Raw genomic sequence first — 21,431 nt, 5'->3', positions numbered from 1 at the left:
AAATTTTATGAACCCAGTTTCTTGCATCTTTCCATACTTAAAAGAGAACTAAAAACATTAGCTAAGATACCTATTCCTTGAAAAAGCAGTAACTTTTTACCAAGATATGTTCTTCATTGTACATATATTCCAGCCTCCCCATTCACCTTTCTGGAACAGTCCTCAGAGCTTCCTGAAAGACTGTCTCTTGGGTTAAAATCTTCAGGCTAGCTTGAATAAAATTTCCTATTCCTTTCTTACACTGACTATTGACTAATATTTTCATCAACAAAACAAGAAAGGAAAAAGAGAAGAAAACATACAGAAACACCCACTCTGATTAAACTTAATTCTAATGTCAAATATATGGAAATACATACACATAAAAATAGGAATTAAAAAAGTAAAACACATATTAATATGCACAGGTTATAGTGTTACATAAAATATATATGGCATTGACTGACATGATTTAAAAACAATAGTGCTTAATATTCATTCATTATTTTTGTTAAATGGTAAGTGAATACTTGCATTAAAATTTGAAAATTGTGAAATGCTGACAGTTTCCCATTCTAGCTGGAAATAAATTCCAACAACTTAGTAATTATTTATTAAAGACTATTAACCATTATTTGCTGTTGTGCTTTTTAGTTGCTAAGTCATGTCCAACTCTTTGGTGACCCCATGGACTATACCCCAAGACTACTGTGTCTCTGGAGTTTCCTAGAATACTGGAGTGAGTTGCCATTTCCTTTTCCAGGGGATCTTCCTGAGCCAGGGATTGAACCCATAACTCCTGCATTGGCAAGCACGTCCTTTACCACTGAGCCACTAGGGAAGCTAATTAACTATTATTCAGTTCAGTTCAGTTCAGTCGCTCAGTTGTGTCCAACTCCTTGGGACCCCATGAATCACAGCACGCCAGGCCTCCCTGTCCATTACCAACTCCCAGAGTCCATCCAAACCCATGTCCATTGAGTTAGTGATGCCATCTAACCATCTCATCCTCTGTCATTCCCTTCTCCTTCTGCCCTCAATCTTTCCCAGTATCAGGGTCTTTTCAAATGAGTCAGCTCTTCACATCAGGTGGCCAAAGTATTGGAGTTTCAGCTTCAACATCAGTCCTTCCAATGAACACCCAGGACTGATCTCCTTTAGGATGGACTGCTTAGATCTCCTTGCAGTCCAAGGGGCTCTCAAGAGTCTTCTCTAATACCACAGTTCAAAAGCATCAATTCTTCAGTGCTCAGCTTTCTTTGTAGTCCAACTCTCACATCCATACATGACTACTGGAAAAACCATAGCCTTGACTAGATGGACCTTTGTTGACAAAGTAATGTCTCTGCTTTTTAACATGCAGTCTATGTTGGTCATAACTTTACTTCCAAGGAGTAAGTGTCTTTTAATTTCATGGCCGCAATCACCATCTGCAGTGATTTTGTAGCCCAAAAAAATTAAGTCAGCCACTGTTTCCACCATTTCCCCATCTATTTGCCATGAAGTGATGGGACTGGATGCCATGATCTTAGTTTTCTGAATGTTGAGCTTTAAGTCAACTTTTTCACTCTCCTCTTTCACTTTCATCAAGAGACTCTTTAGTAGTTCTTCGCTTTCTGCCCTAAGGGTGGTGTCATCTGCATATGAAGGCAATGGCACCCCACTCCAGTACTCTTGCTGGAAAATCCCAAGGACGGAGGAGCCTGGTGGGCTGCCATCTATGGGGTTGCACAGAGTCGGACACGACTGAAGTGACTTAGCAGCAGCAGCAGTAGCAGCAGCTGCATATCTGAGGTTATTGATATTTCTCCTGACAATCTTGATTCCAGCTTGTGCTTCCTCCAGCCCAGTGTTTCTCATGATGTACTCTGCATATAAGTTAAATAAGCAGGGTGACAATATACAGCCTTGACGTACTCCTTTTCCTATTTGGAACCAGTCTGTTGTTCCATGTCCAGCTCTAACTGTTGCTTCCTGACTTGCATACAGTTTTCTCAAGAGGCAGGTCAGGTGGTCTGGTATTCCCATCTCTTTCAGAATTTTCCAGTTTATTGTGATCCACATAGTCAAAGGCTTTGGTATAGTCAATAAAACAGAAATAGATGTTTTTCTGGAACGCTTGCTTTTTTTATAATAACAATTATTACTATTAATTTATTCTAACATTAAAATTACAGAGAGGCCTGGCGTGCTGCAGTTCATGGGGCTGCAAAGAGTCAGACATGACTGAGTGACTGAACTGAACTGAACTGAAAATTAAAATAGCAGTTTCTTCTGATCTAGTGGAGGAACCAAGCAAGACAGCAAGTCATTGGTACACTGTAATACATACCATAATAAGGAGAAAGAGAAGAGGCCTTAATCTCATGTGACTCTATTCATCAAACTAGATGAGTAATATGTTTACACATAAGGAAATAGTGAAACATTCCCAATGGTAGCCAGTGCACAAACAGAAGAACTATAAACTACACTTGAGAAATTTATAATCTATTAAGACAATATTCTATGTCTGTATTTGATTGAAATGAGCTCACATTTAAAATGAAATTAAACCACTGCAAACAAAAAAAAAAAGAAGAAAATGTTTTGATAAATGTGTGAGTTCCTCTTATTTCAGACTTTTCCAGAAGTCAGTGGGTTTTGAGGTATATCCATTGGTAAAATACTCGTCACAGGCATTGCTTGGGTAGTATGGCATTTGAACATGGCAAGCATCGCCCTTCGAAACCTATAATACAAAAGGGAAAATCTGGCATTATCCCATGATGACTTGGAATGTTTAAAGAACTTTCAAATATGACTAAGATACCACTACTGCCAATTAGCATCTCCAAATATATTTCTGCTTCCAACTTTAACATATCCTACAGAGACCCTTTATAAATGTATTATAAAGTATACAGTACAATTAAAGACCAATTTTGCACCATTGACTGTAAACATTGAAGACATTTATTAAAAATCAATAACTATGTCTAAGATGACACTTCTAATGTCAGTTGCAAGGAATCATTTACTTGAACTAAAGATTGGTATTTCAGACATTTGTTCTAATGAGCAAAGGCCAGTTTAACGCCTGACCTTTCCAAAAGAACTACCAATAGACTCTAAATTTAAGATGTGTTCTTTATTCTTCTTATGCGGTCTGTTTGATCTTAAAAGTTTTTATGTTTCTTCATCTACTTGTGGCTCAAGTTGCTTTCCCAAACATGTTCATAAATATATAAGCTTAACAGAAGCAGCACTGGCAATCCATAATCAAATTATCAGTACTCACATCTACTGAGACTTTCTGGTCAAATATTTAAGCAAGGTAGATTGGTTCAATCCACCTTTAAGCAGTTACAGGAAATGAAGTAGTCTAAGCTGCCCCACCCAGAGGCTCAAGGGTAACTGCCTGCAATGCAGGAGACTCAGCAGGAGCCTCAGGTTCAATCCGTGGGTCAGGAAGATCCCCTGGAGAAGGAAATGGCAACCCACTGCAGTATTCTGGTCTGGAAATCCCATGGATAGCCCATGGAGTCGCAAAAGGGTCAGACACGACCTAGCGACTAAACAACAAAAGCAGCACTAAGGAGGCAGGAAAGAAATCCTTGCTCAGAGGCTCAACAAAAGGGGAAAAGGAAGATTCTCCATTATCCTCGGTGACTACACAATCCTGAAGCCTGTTATGATAACAATGAATTTTTCTCTTGCATCTGAATGATATGTCTTCCTTCTAGTAAATATACAGTTATGCTACCCATGTAGGGAAGCCAACTAGCCTTGCTTTGTCCACTTTCCACTAATAGAATCACTCTTTTCTTTGCAAAATTGATTACATATATTTTGAATAGGGTAACCATAAGAACCAAGCTGAGCTCACTAACAACCTTCCAGGGTCATTGCTGCCAGAGGGCCATCAAAGATGAAACTTGCATTTGGGGATGCTTAGCTGGTGGAACTTGGTCTTGAATCACTCATGATCATCTCACCTCCATGTGGGAAGAGTCTGTCAAGAACTGGAGTCCTAGACATTTCAGATCCTGAATGCTTCTGCAGTTGCATGAACCAAATAACTCTTAATTTCATCTGAAGTGAGTTTCTGTCATTTACCTCCCCCCAAAATTTAGAACATTATCCATTGCCTTTCTAACATTCTTTACTCTGTATATACTTTTCTTTTTTTAGTTGAGAAGTATTTTAGACATGACTTACTTTTTATTAGCAATCACATAAATACAAGGATTGTAGAATGTAGAAGATTTTGCAAACAGAGGAGCTATGATGGCCATTGAGGGAGGAATCTTCTTTGGGTCACCAAAAGATGCCCATAAGCACACGATGGAATAAGGGGACCACGCCACCAGAAACATGAGTATCATTATCACAGACATCTGTAAAAGAAATCAGTATTCACCAAGCCCAATAACTAAAATATCAAAATAGCTAGTATATCTAAAACTGCATGAAAAATTATCTGGATTGGAACTTGAATAAGTTTATGATGTTGAAGACAGAGGAAACACTGAAATTTTCCCCTCACTGTACCCTGCTAATGTACCTAAAGTCAGCTATGATAACTGGAGCTTGTGAAATGGGTGGACCAGTCCATGAATGTAAAGAATGCCCTCTTTCTGTTGGTGACCTGAGGAGAATACAGCTGGATTTACCTTTTTTGGGTTTCTGAGCTTTTCAGTGCTTGCTTAAATTTTACAACCTGGGCTTGAGCATCTCCTCACCCAATCTCAGCCCTGGACATGGTTGAGGAAATCTCTCAGAAAGTAGAAACCAAGACAAACAAAACCCCAAAGAGAGACAATGTAGGAGAGTATATTTAAGAAAATTAAAAGATAAGTCCAGGAGATTAAATACCCAAATAAAAAGAGTTCCAGGAAAAGAGAATAGAGAAAACAAAAAGGAAAGTGAAATTCACAAGAGAAATAATGCAAGGAAGCTCCCAGAAGGGGAGATCTGAGTCTCAACATTGAAAGCACTCACCCAGTATCCAGCACATGGGTGAATAAAGAGCTATACCAAGGCACATCAGCATCACATCTCAGAGAGAAAACTGGAGACACAGAGAAAATCACAAGCTTCCAGAGAGAACACAGACCACCAGTAAACTGTCAGTCTCCTCAACAGCAACACCTAAAACTGAGAGACTATATAGTAATGCTTTCAAAAATCTCTGAAAATAATTTTTCTACTTTGAATTCTATGTCAAGTGAACAATCAATCAAATAGAATAAGAGCATTAAGACATTTTCAGGCATGCCAAATCTTAAAAATTTTACTTCCATATAACATTCTCAGGACTCTGTCAAGGGATGTGTTCCACCAACTGTGAGAAAATCAACCAAAAAAACAAAAACAAAACAAAACAAAAAGGAAGACATGTAATCCAGAAAACAGGTGATCTGATCCAGGAGATAGGCCAAAGGCATTCTCAGCTTATGATAAAGGAGATGTGGGGACACTGGCTTTCCAGGTAGTCATCTTAAAGAGGAGCCAGTGTAATCTGGAGCAAGAGATCTGGGGGTGCCAGGAGGATAACTAAGAAAAGGGTAAAGTCAGTTTAGTCTCCGATGCCTATGCAAATGCTAAGAGGAAACCGCAGCTTCTGATGGGTCAGAGATGGATCAGGGACAGGCACACGGGGCAGTCAGGGTCCCCCGGTGGCTCACACTGTAAAGCGTCTGCCTGCAGCGCAAGAGACCCAGGTTCAGCCCCTGGGTTGGGAAGATCACCCTGGAGAAGGAAATGGTTACCGACTCCAGTATTCTTGCCTGGAGAATTCCATGGACAGAGGAGGCTGGTGGGCTACAGTCCACAGGGTCACAAAGAGTTGGACACAACTGAGTGAGTAACGCTTCCACTTTCCAAAATCACTTCATTTTCACACAGAACAGTCAGGAAACAAAGCTACAGAGAGATGGGGTGTGGAGGGGGAGGAGTGGGGGAGAGAAGAAGAGAAGGGGAGAGAGATGGACAGAAGACAAGAAAAAAAAAAAAGAAAAGGAATGAACTGTTAACTCCAAAGGGGGAACAGTTGTATAAAAAAAAAGAAATATAAATCATACAGCCCTACAGAGATCTGCAATAAATGAAATTTAGATAATCACAATAATGTAAAATTGACTCTTCATCTAGCCAAATATTAACATTTTATTGACAAGATGAGACAGAGATGTTGGTGGGGAGAAGGAAAAGATGGTGCTATAAGAGAAACTGTCTTTTTCCATAGTAGGAAATCAAGAAGTAGCAGCAAACAAAAATACCTGAAATAGCAGATAAGCATATTGTTTAGAAATATGGAGGCCAACATTAGAAAAAAGAGCCAGAAAATAAGAACTGGGAGTTGGGGAGAGATGACTACAGGGCCAAGGAACCATGTCCATGTAGAAGCTTGATTACAAAACTTTTTTAAGGATTTTAATGCCTTACCTTTGTTACATCTACCTGATCTGACCAATCTCTGTTGAAGTACTCAGTGCAGTTATTAGTACCATGATGTTTAATGGATTGAGTGACATGGTAATAACAGTAAAACATCACTGTCAAGGGCACGATAAAATTTATCACAACTACCATCATGGTGTAAGAAACAAAAGACCTGAAAGTAAGAAAAGGAAATAATTAAATCATGACATTAAATCACTACTCATCTCATGTATTAAATAGGGGAAGGGAAACAGAATAATTACCAGAAGTAATATTGGCATCGTCTAGTATTAGTAAACAGCTTAGGAGGTACATTTGACTTTTAGTTCATTCAGACTAGGGGTTGGCAAACTATGACTTGTGGGCAAATCCAGCCTGTCTCCTATTTTTGTAAATAAAATTTTATTGGAACCACATTCATTTCCTTACTGTCTATGGCTGCTTCCACAGGCAGAGTTGAATAGTTGCAATGGAGACAGCCTTGCCTGTAAAGTCTAAAATACTTATTTTTTTACTCTGTACAGAAAAATGTTTAGACTTAGATATAGTTTGAGAGAAATTTTCTGTTTACTTTTCTGAGTAATCTTTCACTTCCTTTAATGAACTAAATTACCTTCTTTTCCTTAGTAAACATAGACGAGCATCACTGATGAGTAAGCAATCCTTGCAGTGACTGCACTTCTGCTGTGTAATTCTCAGAAGATGCTTTATCACCAGAAAAGAAAGCCTGGGCTTTCTCCAGAACCGCACACTGTCTAGCTCCACCAACAGTCCTTTCCCCCTCAGGTCCCACCTCTAAGGTGCGGCTAGCAGAAGGATGCTCTGTATTCCCTTTGCTGCCAAAGGATAGAAAGGAGGGAACAGAGCAGGGAGACAAAGGGATGCCCTGTCCTTGCAATTTAACATAATTCATCTTTCTCAATTCGTCTCTAGGCAGAATCACATCATCTAAACCAAGGAAACCCTTTGCCACACTCTACATGAGAAACATTAGATCTGAGGTTAAATTTGAAATGGTGAAAACGTGTCTGCATTAGAAGCATTTAATTATAAACTATATATACATTTCTTACACATCATTTTTCCGCCAGTTTATGGTACAGGTGGCCCCAGTAGGATCTGGGGCATAACTAGCCCACCCGATGATAGGCATCAAAGCCCAAAACAGGCCATTGGTCCAGGCCCCCAGAATCATGCTTACGTAAGTGTTAGTGGTCATTCTTCTTCCTATTAACAAATAGATGGAATATTAAATCATTTCCCAATGATGTGATTCACATCTTTACCTTGTTTTAACTGATTATTCAAAATTATCACCAAGTAGATTCTTTACAGAGCACTTTAGTTCACACAAAACCTATGAATTCATATTCTGGAAAAAAATAACATTTAAGCTGAAACTTGAATGATAAAATGATGAATCAGAGGAGAGGCAGGGAGAAACACTAGGAAATAGCATTTGCAAAGACCCCAAATTGGGAAAGGGTTTCATCAGAACCCCAAAGTGACAAGATCCCAGGATATGCTGCAAAGGTAGTCAGAGGTCAGAACACATAGGGTCTTGGAGGCCGTGTTATGAAATTTGAATTTTATTCTAGGTATAATAGAAAACCACTGAAATTTCCAATCAAGGATTATCAGAGAAAGAAAGCTGACCATGTCCCAAGTCATTACATTTATTAATACATTTGAAGTGAAGGTGTGACAAGCAGAACTTAGGCAAATGGGTTCATTGAAAAAGCTGAGAAAAGTGCTGTACCTGCATCAGGATGGCAGATGGTCAGGTATCGATCCACAGCCACGACCGTGAGCAATCCAATACTTGCCATTCCAAAAAAAATATTCAACCCAGCATAAATCTGAAAATCAAAATTGGAACGATTCCACCATTCTACACACCCTCCCAAGAGACATATATACGTTTATCCCATTGCTAAAATATATTTTAAATACATTGAACAGTAAATAAATACATTGAGTGTTTTCTATTTTGTGTGTGTGTTCAGTTGCTCAATCGTGTCCAATTCTTTGTATCCTGACTCCTCTGTCCATGGGATTTCACAGGCAAGAGTGCTAGAGCAGGTTCCATTTCCTCCTCCAGGGAATCTTCACAACCCAGGGATCGCACCTGCGTTTCCTGCACTGTAGGCAGATTCTTTACCATGGAGCCACCAGGGAAGCCCCATTTTCTATTTTACTAATGTTAAAATACATCTGCTGCTGCTGCTAAGTCACTTCAGTCGTGTCCGACACTGTGTGACCCCATAGATGGCAGCCCACCAGGCTCCCCCATCCCTGGGATTCTCCAGGCAAGAACACTGGAGTGGGTTGCCATTTCCTTCTCCAATGCATGAAAGTGAAAAGTGAAAGTGAAGTCGCTCAGTGGTGTCCAACTCTTAGCGACCCCATGGACTGAAGCCCACCAGGCTCCTTTGTCCGTGGGATTTTCCAGGCAAGAGTACTGGAGTGGGGTGCCATTGCCTTCTCCTAAAATACAGCATCTATTGTCAAATTGTAAGTGGCTTAATAAAGGGACTTATAGAAAACATTCTGGGACTTCATTAATTAAAATAAGCTTTTTTTAAAAAGCTAAGACTTAAAATAAAACTTCTATACATACTCTACAGAGGGCAGAAACAAATCATAAGTCAAGAGCAGCACATATAACCAACAAAAGCCTGGTATTCAGAAGACAAACAATTCACTAAGGGGAAAAGACAAACAGAAAAAAGGGCTGCTCACACAGGGGAAACCAGAGCATCTATGACATAAGATGTACAAGCACACCAAATATTGAAAGAAATGCAACTCATAAGATACTATTTTACATCCATCATTAACACTACAGATTTAAAAGTCGGACCATCCCAAGCACTGGCGAAAATGTGGAGCAACAGAAGTTCTCTTACTTGGCCACAACCATTTTGAAGAATAATTTGGCCACACCTGATAAAGTTGAAGTTGTGCTATCCACAACCAAACCATTCCTCTTCTAGTAATGTATCTAAAGAAACTCTCATATACTGCAGAAAGAGACATGTATGAGAACATTTACTGAAGCCTTGTTTGTGATTTTAAAAAATTGGGAACAGAATTCCCTGGAAGTCCAGTGGTTAAGACTCTGCACTTTCACTGCCAGGGCCTGGGTTCCATCCCTGGTTGGGGAACTAAGATCCTACAAGCCCTGAAGCACAACCAAAAACAAAAAGCAAGAAACCCCAAACAACCTGAAGGTCATATTGCGAAACATCAAGATTTTAACAAAACCTATTGATGCATAAATGGGTATTCACTATTCTCTACCATTTCCATTTTATTCTCTATAGCTATATAGCTTAAAACAGCAAACAGTTCTAAAAAACTGGGCCAAAAGTCATTATTACTGCAAACTATATTAATTTATTTTCTTGTCAGTAAAAATTATAGTAGATATATTTACCAGCAATTCTCATAACGAACTTACCATACCACAGGAAAAAATCAACAACTTGTAGTTTAACTATATTACTTAGACATTATGATATAGTCATTAAATATTTATTGTTTCAAATGAAAGCAGAGTATTTCTTTTGGAATTTGCAATATGCAAGTTTTTATTTGGATATGCAAATGTTCACTTTTCTTCTCTAGCTGATTTCTAATTTTTTGCTAGTTTAATTTTTTCCTTTAGGTTGGGGAAATTTTGAGAATATGATGATGGCTACTGCTTTCATTTCTCTTATTAAAGAATATATTTCCCAGTCGCTCCTGAAGCTGTTTTCAATAAGAGAACCATATCTATTATGCTACATAAAACTATTTGATTTTGTAAAGACACTTAAACTTACATATTCTTAATCTAGTTCGTTTTGCTTTGATTCTAAGGATCTCTGATACCTGACATCCTGCATATCCAAATTTCCAGCTTCCATGCAGATCTGAAGCAGCAGACATGGGGTAGCCAATGCTACTGACCCCTATATCGGTAACAGCCAGGTTGATGATTATTGCATTTGTGGGTGTCCGAAGTTCCTTGAACTTAATGAAGATGCCTAGAACGATTAAGTTGCTGAGAATACTTATCATACCTGAGAACATAAAAAAAAAAATCACACACTTTGCTTAATTTGAATGTGCAAAAGTAAAACAGAAATTAAATATTTAAATTCCGTCAGAAACAAAGCAAATTCACAAATCGGTTTTGGTTCATTTACAGGAAGAGCTCCAGCTATTCTTCAAACTCGTTGCAATATTTTCACAGCCCTCTTGTGAAATAGAAACATAAAAATCAAAACACAAAGAATCTGCCACTTGTATAAACCAGCACCAAAGGCCAGCCCTTAATGGTATCACTATTGATCACTCTGTCCTTGAAGTGACTCCCACGATACCACCAATGCTGATTTTTAGGATACAGATATTAATATATATACGTGTGTGTGTGTGTGACCATATAGTCTCCTTTGGCAGCTTAATTTCCTCTCCTCCTTCTTAAAGATGGAGGCTCTTCTTTCTCTACTGTTTCTCAGGCATCAGCTATCATTCTATCCTAACAGCACTTCTGTCATTTTCTATTCCTGAAATACACTCCAGTCCCTCATCCCTTTTCATACAACTCACTGCCATTAAACATTTATTAAGCATCTACAGTATCATATGACTGTTTCAATATTACTTAAAATGTAACATGCTCAAATCTGATTACACACACACGTACATGTACATCCCTAAATAAGAATGCACACAAGGTTTAGCTAGCTAGAGAGGAAGTCAAGCTGTCTCTCGGATCCACTGAGAAAGCTCACAGGCCACATCACCCTAGTGAAGTTTCCAGTTTGGGATCTGACTCTTAGCCCTGCAGCTCCAGAGACTCAAGGATGTCAGTGCCTCAGAATTGGCTGGATTCAGGTAGACTGATGACTGAAATTCTTAATCTGAATGCCAGTGTATTAATTTACAATGAGAAATATCGTTGAGTAGACTGGACGTGAATGTTAGCCTGCTTAACACCCCCATCTGATGAATAAATTTCCCATCAGCCAGATATAAGCCATACTAGGTCCTAACAACTGAGAGAGAGTAGAGCCATTACCAGACTCCAAGGGGCTAAAGCGGGGGGTAAAGGACAAAAGGAACAGAGGGTGTTCACCATCATGAAGAGAACTCTGGTGAGCAGACCCAGCTATTGCCAGAGAGAGGGAAGATTTCCAAGTACCAACACACAGAGGTATCAGCTAAGGAAGAACTTCTAATATATTTGGCACCTTGGTCAAAACTTCCATTCAACATTGTTATACTAATCTTCCAGGTTCTTTCTTTTCCTCTTGCATGCTGCTGGCAGAACAAGCTTGCTACAACATAGAATTAACCAAGACTCTTCTCAGTTTACTCACCAATGTCTGTGGGATAAAAGTTCACATGTCTCAGCCTGATACCCAGGTCTCTGCTTCGAACTGTTTTTACCTTCTCAAGCAAATGTTCACACTTGTCAAATAAGCCCTCCATCTAGTTATCTATCAGATACACCAGGCATGTGGTAAATTTCAACTCTCATTTCTCCCATTTGGAACACTCTACTCCTTTACCTATCCAAATTCTACCCACCCTTCGAAATTCTGTTCAAGCCTGATTCTGCCCTCAAAGGCGTGTCTTCCTCATAGCATCCTCTCACCACTAATAAATTTTCAGTATTTGTCTATATTATACTTCATCTTATGTGATGCTATATTATTCGACTCATATATTCCTACTCTTCCTGTGTAAATTACAGGCTTCTAATGACTTCTATGTTGAGTATGTGACATATAGCAGATTTATTTAAACAACTAAAACTCATATTGCTTAATATCTATTATTTCTGCAAGCATAACTAAGACACAATGGTATCCAATTTGATGATTCTTTGGCTCATTATTTTTGCATCCAGTATTGTAGCTCCAAAAAGTTTAGTGAACTGAAGAATCGTTCTGGTTAGTTACAGATTTGTTGATTTTTTCAAAAGTCAGATAAAAACACAGTAAATTTGTTGCCTACCAAGTATGCAACCAGAATAAAGTAATTGTACTTATGGGGTAGTTTTAGATATAATGGGGGGAATGAGGTAAACAGGTTAGTCCTTTTCTTTATTTTCTCTGCAGCTGTCTCAAGCACTCTGCTCTGTTTCCTGGCTGTGAAAGTGTTAGTTGCTCAGTCATGTCTGACTCTTTGAGACCCCATGGACTATAGCTCACCAAGCTCCTCTCTTCATGGGATTCTCCAGGCAGGAATACTGGAGTGGGTAGCCATTCCCTTCCCCAGGGGAATCTTCCTGACGCAGGGATCAAACCCACATCTCCTGCACTGCAGGCGGACTCTTTACTGACTGGGCGACCATGGGAACCCATGTTTTCTAATCAGTCGACAACAGATTATTTAGTAGTTAGGTCTAAGTTCACCTAACTTAGGGACTTCCCTGGTGGCTCAGAGGTAAAGAATCTGCGTGCAATACAGGAGACACGGGTTTGATTCCTGGGTTGGGAAGATTCCCTGGAGAAGGGCATGGCAACCCACTCCAGTATTCTTGCCTGAAGAACTCCATTGACAGAGCACCCTAGTGGGCTACAGCCCACGGGTTGCAAACAGTCAGACACGACTGAGCGATTAACACACTTTCACTTAGCTTCCCTTTGGCTTCTGTGGCTCTTCTCCAATCTCTTCGGGAGATCCTTCTCAATCTACTTCCTGGTCCTTCTTTCTTCATCTCTACCTTATTAAACATATACATTGTCCAAGTTTCTGTCCTAGACCTCTTTCTTTACACATTCAACATACACTCAGTGATTTCAGAGTCAAGGCTATATGCTGATACTTTCCTGATCAATCTCATAAAATTCAAACCCATGTGTCCAGCTTTTTATGGGACTTCTCTCAAACTAAACCCAGAGATTTTCATTTCTGCCCCAAACATGTTCTTCTCCAGGTATGAATAGCTTCACCATTTATCCAGTGGTCCAAAAAATGAAACCTAGTTGTCATCTTTGATGCTCCCTCACCTTCTCCCCCAGTCTCCACCTCCAACCACCACGGACTCTAAATTCTAGCTCTTTCTATCGCCATTGCCACTACTTCTTCCTCAGAAGCCTTCTTAACCTTTACCATACCTCCTACCTAGGGTGCCTCTACCTGGCCTGTTAGCTACCATTACAGCATGTATCTAAAATGCATGTTGGACCATGTCGTTTAGTGGCCCCTACTGCCTTCACAGCTTAGGTTCTTCATTAGCTGCTTTGCAGTCATCCTCTCAGCCTATTACCTCTCACCCTTTATCCTATAATGCACTCATAATGAATCTATTTCAGATCCTTAATTCACCATGCCCTCTAACCCCCAGCATAAACTGGAAAAAGGGAGAGCTTAAGTTGGTAAAAGTTTGTAACAGCTAAAATCCAAAGAGAAATATTAAATTAAAAATGAAATTCAAAATGAAAAATAGGCTTTTTGTAACAGTAGCAAATGAAATAAATGCTTTGACTAAATTTTTTTCCTCATAGTTTTGGTTTAATTGAGTTTTGTTAAAGGTTGAGGTTTGGGAGCCCAAAGAACAACAAACATTTAAACAAAAGCATAATGAGGTTAAGATATGCTTACTTCAGTTCACCTGCTAAAAATACAACATATACACATTAAAACTGATCCTCGTGATTTTACATGAGGGTTCTAGAGCCAAAGAACCTGAGTTCAATATTGGTGTAGCTACTTAGTAGATGTGTGTGTTGGGAAAGTTACTTAAAATCTATCAGTATAAACGGAGAAAATAAAACGAATTCACTTACTGAATTAGTTCAAGGATGAATTATTCCGTACAGGTAAGTGCTTATAGCAGTGCTTGGTATACACCAAGTATTCCCACTAGTGGTAGTGGCAACAGCAGTAGCCGAGTCATCATTGTCACAGTAAGACTACTATTACTATTGTTGTTGTTACAGGAATAAGAACGAGAGAGAACATTTTCTTAACCGGAAATTTTCTTTGCATGCTTCTTTTGTAACCAGATTAAAAAAGATAGCTTTTCTTGGTCATCTACCAAAAACTAACTAAACCAAAAGTTTGTATACAAAGTATTCCTAAGTAGTTGTGACAAGGAGATTATCTCATTAAGTGGCATATTGTTTTCTCCTTTTTGTTGCAACACTGAAAAAAAAGAAAAGAGAACTCACCCAGGGCTTATCATACAGAGGTATTCAAATGAAAGAGTTATTAGCATGTACTAAAATTTACGAAAATTAACTGAGGAACCACACTTTCTAGCAGAGAAGTGATACTCTAATTGTGAATAATGGGGAAATTAAGTAACTTTATAGTTACTTATAGTAACTTATAGTTACTTTATTCTTTATAGAATAAACTGGGTATAGCAGAATTTGCTATGCTTTTACTCTGCTTTTGAATATACTTGAAATTTTTCATAAGTCAATCCAAAAAATAATAACAAAGTTACTTCTAAAATTCATTAGTATTTGCCCAACATATACTGTATATATCATTTATGTATGTCTGTGCATTTTTGTTTTACTTTTCACAACAATCCCAGCTGTTAGCTTATTCTTATCCCCATTTTATAGATATGAAAATGGAAGAACAAAAAGATAAAGGAACCTGCTCACTGCTACAAAGAGACTAAAAAATGAAAACCAAATTTCAGTTTTTCCAATACAGCATTCAAAAATGAGCTCAATCGTCAAACTCAGTCCTCAATGATAACACAGTCTGCTCTCTTTACAACTAATTTTTCCAGGATCTTTCAATCTGAACTAGATTCCACCACCGATGACAAAACAAGTATGTATGAAAATAGTAAATGCCATAAAAATACATTTTTGCCACAGTGCACATTCTCCCCCAATAAAAATTCATTTGACAATATAATAACCAAACATACAGATGACTGTTTTCTAGAAAACTTTTCTCAGCCCCATCTCACTATCAAAATTCAAAATAACTTGTTAGATTAACCACCATTAACAACATTTCCATTTATCCTTTCACCTACTTTTTCTTATTTGATCCTTACAGCCAGGAAGAAGAGCAAGTATTATCCTTATTTATCACATGAGCACAACAACTGAGAAAGGGTAAGTGACTTGGCCAGGTTGGCCAACAGTACAGAACTTGAAACAGTATCTCTGAACCCATGCTGCTTCTACTACCTTATGCTAAAAACCTCAGCTTTTCTTCACTCATTCAAAAGCAAAATAACCATTAATGGAGTGAACATCCATACCTGCGGTAATCAAGTAAGCTGCAACAATGCTGTGTTCAGTCTGTGAAAAGACAGAGCCATTTTCATTTTTCAAGTCTGAGCTGTTGGCTAAATTATTCCTTAGCATTTTGGAGTGAAGATATTGAGACATCCTTTATAATGAGCTTTCAATATCTACAAAATGTTTCAAAAGCCAGTGAGAGAAAAATTTTCAGAACCAATCATTTCCATTTCCACTTAAAGACTTCAAAGAAGGGCCTTTTCATAGAGGATCTCCTTTAACAAATCTAACTGGGCTAAAGAAGAAAGGATTTTAATCCCCAGAAGAAGGGAAAAGCTTACTAGCAAAATAAAGGGAAATACCAAACAACATACATTTTAACCAATTTGGGCATCAGCTTTATATCCAAGGAGATTATCAAGTGCACACATCCCATTTAAACAATAAACAAACTCAGAAAATTAGATCAGAACCTGAATTAACTAATTTCTGCTGGAAATTAAGAGTCACCATTAGTCCTCTACAACTACACAGGGTAAGGTGACTGTTTTCTGTTGATTTTCAAGTTTTCCATTTCAGTTCCTTTTGTTTTTTCACAACAATTTAAATCATTAGAGATAGAGAAGTAATCTCCCTCCAACCTTCCAAATTTCACTCTCCTGATGATAATAATAGTTTTGTGTATATTCTTTTTCTTTGCTTAAAGAAATATGTATTTATAGAACTATTTAAGGTTTCCTCCACTTTTTTCCCCCATTCTTTTCAAAAAATGGGGAGTTACATATATACAAAATAATTCTGCAATTTGTTTTCCCCTAAAGCTATACCATAAATTCCAGGTCAAGAAACCTAAATCTATGTTATTAATAACTATATATTTCAAAGCACAGATATAGCATGATTTACTTCATAATCCACCTCAGTTCATTTACCCTTCATTTTGATATGCACCAGTTGTTATCTGGTTAATAATCACAGCATATACCAGCAAAGTATCTAGAGTGAATGATCCATCTCATAAACTTACAGAGCATTTCTAATATTCTGGATTATCTTAACTCCAAAAGTGTGTTACATAAGTGGATGATAATCTAATATGAACATTTATTGTTAGAATAAGATATCCCTACCATATTTTCTGTTTGTAATTTTTATGCCATATATTATAAAAATCTGATTTTACTCAAAAGTGAAATTCCTAAAAATCAGTATTTTTAGAAAAATGATAGACACACCAAAGTTAACAGTGTAAGTATATAACAGAACCACTAGAGGGCTATATTTACTTACTTAATTCTATAATCTTAGCATGGCCCACAGGAAGAGGACACAACATAATCCTTTTGCCTCAATTTTCAGCTATATTCTTGAATAAACTGAAGAAGTTGAAACCAGGTGGGTTCATCTGTCCCAGATCTTACAACTACTAGTACTCAAATTTTTATGACACATATAGTGATACTGTGAACACCATACTAGAAAAGTGAATCTCATTAGTTTTCCAGTATCAAAATATTTTCAAACAACCCTAAAGCAATGAACGTTTAATCTAAAATGACCTATTTAAAAAACTATGGGTTATTAGGTTTCAAGTCGTCCTCTTTCTTGTTTTTTTTTATTTTTGCAATTACTATTCACTCAAAACGTTTTGAGTTTGCTTTTGTTCATAGTCCTTATCTTTTCTGTAAAGGATTATGCCTAGTTAATTGTACCACCCATTTAAATTTTCCAGAAATAATTAGCTCTACTTATAAAAACTGAAGAAAAATAATTCCAAAGATGACTATTTGCTATTGATAAAAGTTTTACAGATTATGAGTGTGATAGGTACATTCTAAATAATTTTTTATGCTTCCTTCATAAGTCACATGGAAAAACTATATTGTGATGAGGCTTAGAATACTAAGAAATATAACTATAAGCATGTCAAGTTGACACAGCTCATGATTCTTCAATTTTATAAACTTTAACTGGCCTGAAATCAGTCCTCCTTTCATAACTCTTCCCAAATGCTCAGGGATACCAGGTAATATTGCTTGTATTCCACTAAACCTTTTCATTGCTATGGCAACAAGTACATTTTAGCATGATGCAAGCACTCAGAAAGTTATTCAGCTAACAAGTCAAAAGATTTAATATATCAATAACTACTAAAGTATCTTTTTACAATGGAACTCAGTGATATCACAATACAAAATGTATCAGTTAGGTTCCCAAAACATATGAACTAGATTCAAAACCAAATGCCCTAGGAACTTCCCCAGCAGTCCAGGGGGTACAGATTCAATCCCTGGTCAGGGAACTAAGATCCCACATGCCATTCAGAGAGGCCACAAAAAAAAAAAAAAAAAAAAAAACTAATATACCAAAGGAAACTCAGGAAGAACTACTATAAAGGAAAAAAATAGGATGTGGAAATAAAAGTTTAAAGACGGCTAATGCCTAACGCACTGGTCATAGCAAACACCCTCTTCCAACAACACAAGAGACAACTCTGCACATGGACATCACCAGATGGTCAATACAGAAATCAGACTGATTATATTCTCTGCAGCCAAAGATGGAGAAGCTCTATACAGTCAGCAAAAACAAGACCGGGAGCTAACTGTGGCTCAGATCATGAACTCCTTACTGCAAAATTCAGATTTAAATTGAAGAAAGTAGGGAAAATCACTAGATCATTCAGGCATGACCTAAATCGAATCCCTTACAATTATACAGTGGAAGTGACAAATAGATTCAAGGGATTAGATCTCATAGACAGAGTGCCTGAAGAACTATGAAGGGAGGTTCTTGACATTATATAGGAGGCGGTGATCAAAACCATCCCCAAGAAAAAGAAATGCAAAAAGGTTGTCTGAGGAGGCCTTACAAATAGCTGAGAAAAGAAGAGAAGCGAAAGGCAAAAGAGAAAAAGAAAGATATACCCATCTCAATGCAGAGTTCCAAAGAATAGTAAGGAGAGATAGGGAAACCTGCTTCAGTGATCACTGCAAAGAGAGGAAAACAATAGAAAGGGAGACTAGGGAGCTCTTCAAGAAAATTAGAGATACCAAGAGAACATTTCATGGAAAGATGGGCACAATAAAGGACAGAAATGATATGGACCTAACAGAAGATATTAAGAAGAGGTGGCAAGAATACACAGAACTATATAAAAAAGGTCTTAATGGTCCAGATAACCACGATGGTGTGATCATTCATCTAGAGCCAGATATCCTGGAATGCGAAGTCAAGTGGGCCTTAAGAAGCATGACTACGAACAAAGTTACTGGAGGTGATGGAATTCCAGCTGAGCTATTTCAATTCCTGTAAGATGATGCTGTGAAAGTGCTGCGTTCAATATGCCAGCAAATGTGGAAAACTTAACAGTGGCCACAGGACTGGAAAAGGTCAGTTTTCATTCGAATCCCAAAAAAATGCTCAAAACACTGCACAACTGCAACTCGTTTCACATGCTGGCAAATGCTCAAAATTCTCCAAGCCAGGCTTCAACCGTACATGAACCGAGAACTTCCAGATGTTCAAGCTGGATTTAGAAAAGGCAGAGGAACCAGAAATCAAACTGCCAACATCCATTGGATCATAGAAAAAGCAAAAAAATTCCAGAAAAAAACATCTACTTCTGATTTATTGAGTATGCCAAAACCTTTGACTGTGTGGATCACAATGAACTGTGGAAAATTCTTCAAGAAACAGAATACCAGACCACCTTACCTGCCTCCTGCAAAGTCTGTATGCACGTCAAGACGCAACAGTTAGGACCGGACGTGGAACAACAGACTGGTTCCAAACTGGGAAAGGAGTATGCCAAGGCTTTATACTGTCACCCTGCTTATTTAACTTATACGCAGAGTACATCATGTGAAATGCCAGGCTGAAGTACAAAACAGAATCAAGATCACTGGGAGAAATATCAATAACCTCGGATATGCAGATGATACCACCCTTATGAGAGAAAGCGAGAGGACCTAAAGAGCCTCTTGAACAAAGTGAAAGAGGAGAAGTGAAAAAGCTGGCTTAAAACTTAACACTCAAAAAACTAAGAACATGGCATCCGATCCCATCACTTCATGGTAAATAGATGGGGAAACAATGGAAACAGCGAGACTTTACTTTCTTGGGCTCCAAAATCACTGCAGATGGTGAATGCGGCCATGATATTCAAAGATGCTTGCTCCTTGGAAGAAAAGCTATGACCAATCTGGACATATTAAAAAGCAGAGACATGACTTTGCCAACAAAGGTCCATCTAGTCAAAGCTATGGTTTTTCCAGTAGTCACGTATGGATGTGAGAATTGAACTATAAAGAAAGTTGAACGGCAAAGAATTGATGCTTTTGAACCGTGGTGTTGGAGAAGACTCTTGAGAGTCCCTTGGACTGCAAGGAGATCCAACCAGTTCATCCTAAAGGAGATCAATCCTGACTGTTCATTGGAAGGACTGATGCTGAAGTTCCAACACTCTGGCCACCTGATGTGAAGAACTGATTCCTTAGAAAAGACACTGTTGCTGAAAAAGATTGAAGATGGGAGGTGAATGGGACGACAGAGGATGAGATGGTTGGATGGCATCACCAACTCTACAGACATGAGTTTGAGCAAGCTCCAGGAGTTGGTGATGGACAGGGAAGCCTGGCGTGCTGCAGTCCATAGGGTCGCAAAGAGCTGGAGACAACTGAGTAACTGAACTGAGTGACTGAAATAGATACACCCAAGGTAAAAGGTGAAGAAAACCTCAAAAGTGGTTTGTCTACAACCTACACACTACTTCTACACAGCCATTTTAGACTTTTTTTTAATGTTAAAAAAAGTGTAGGAACTGTGTATTATTTGTCCTTAGGACAATACCATAGTCACTTTGGTGGTTGCTATGTCTTTTACAGAACAAGAGTAAAAACCCTGGCCCTAACTGAAAGTTTCAACCCAAGAATTCTACATCAAACAGATTCCTTTCCCAAGTTGTAACAGCATAACTGCTTCTGTGAAAAATTTTCAACATATTTGATCATCATATATACTTATGTTTTACACATTTATTAATCCTGCTACAATTCCATTAATCAAAAAGCATAAGGAAAACCCAAATATTGACTTAGGCAATACTATATGCTACTCAAATAAGCATTCAAGAGTTGACCAAGTATTAAGTAAAGCATGCTAGAAAACTGAAGAAATAACACAACAACTCATTCCTTCTAAGAATGAACCATGTTGGGGAGGGAGGGAGGGTGGGAATAAATGGCAGGGGAAATTATCCTATATTACAGTATTCTAACTTGTTAACATCTTGATACTATAACAGCATTGAGGACCACAACCAATTTCATTTGTAATGTCCCTATCCAAGAATATGAACATGTAGCAAGCGGTCAAATATTTATTTATGGTCAGTAAAACTTTAAACCTGGAGTCCCTTAAAAAAGGAAAATAAAAACATTTAGTGAAGCTTTCAACATTCCATCTATGTTGAATGAAAAAGTTAAATATTTCTTCAGAAATGTCTTGAATTTCTAGTTCTCAACCTGAACAGAGCTGTTCCAACTTTAATAGATTCATAATTGATACTAAAACTTTCTAATCAATTATGAGTTACAATTAGAGAAGTTGTCTTACTTTGATTTGTGTCCTAACACACAAAAGGGAAAAAATATGATAAAGTGTGCTGATGTCCTCAAATACAAAAGGCAAACATTTTAAAGGGAGTGTTAATTTATAAATAATGGGAGTACTGCTCTACTAGCCTGTTTTTCTTTAAAGCTCAGTTAGATATATAAACATCCTCTTTTTCTATCTGAAATCTACTGG

At 37.9% G+C, this 21,431-nt stretch overlaps 1 protein-coding gene across 2 annotated transcripts; it reads right to left on the bottom strand.

Moving 5' to 3' along the window:
- Positions 1–316: 316 nt before the first annotated feature.
- Positions 317–21,370, bottom strand: RRH (retinal pigment epithelium-derived rhodopsin homolog). Of its 2 annotated transcripts, none has more exons than XM_020887919.2 (7): positions 15,644–21,370; positions 10,282–10,472; positions 8,165–8,264; positions 7,479–7,632; positions 6,409–6,577; positions 4,180–4,358; positions 317–2,710 (listed from the first exon to the last, which is right to left on the bottom strand). In XM_020887919.2, exons 1-7 carry the CDS (start codon positions 15,771–15,773, stop codon positions 2,596–2,598), a joined length of 1,038 nt encoding a protein of 345 aa, XP_020743578.2. In that variant the 5' UTR covers positions 15,774–21,370; the 3' UTR covers positions 317–2,595. The 2 variants fall into 2 exon arrangements, with proteins under 2 accessions (XP_020743578.2, XP_070308375.1); XM_070452274.1 differs by lacking the exon at positions 15,644–21,370 and adding an exon at positions 14,196–15,594.
- Positions 21,371–21,431: the final 61 nt, after the last annotated feature.

Source organism: Odocoileus virginianus, chromosome 21, assembly GCF_023699985.2.
Source record: "Odocoileus virginianus isolate 20LAN1187 ecotype Illinois chromosome 21, Ovbor_1.2, whole genome shotgun sequence".
Lineage (NCBI taxonomy): Eukaryota > Metazoa > Chordata > Mammalia > Artiodactyla > Cervidae > Odocoileus > Odocoileus virginianus.
The sequence above is the reverse complement of the archived record's forward strand: the minus strand, read 5'-3'. Positions and strand labels throughout refer to the sequence as shown.

What these genes read in the sequence shown, in the direction of transcription:
- RRH (XM_020887919.2), bottom strand. Translation starts at nt 15,773, where the DNA reads ATGTCTCAATATCTTCACTCCAAAATGCTAAGGAATAATTTAGCCAAC. An exon ending in CATCTGCCATCCTGATGCAG is followed by an intron (nt 7,633 to 8,164) that starts GTACAGCACTTT and finishes ATTTGTTAATAG; the next exon opens with GAAGAAGAATGACCACTAAC. An exon ending in TATGTGATTGCTAATAAAAA is followed by an intron (nt 2,711 to 4,179) that starts GTAAGTCATGTC and finishes TTTGTATTATAG; the next exon opens with GTTTCGAAGGGCGATGCTTG.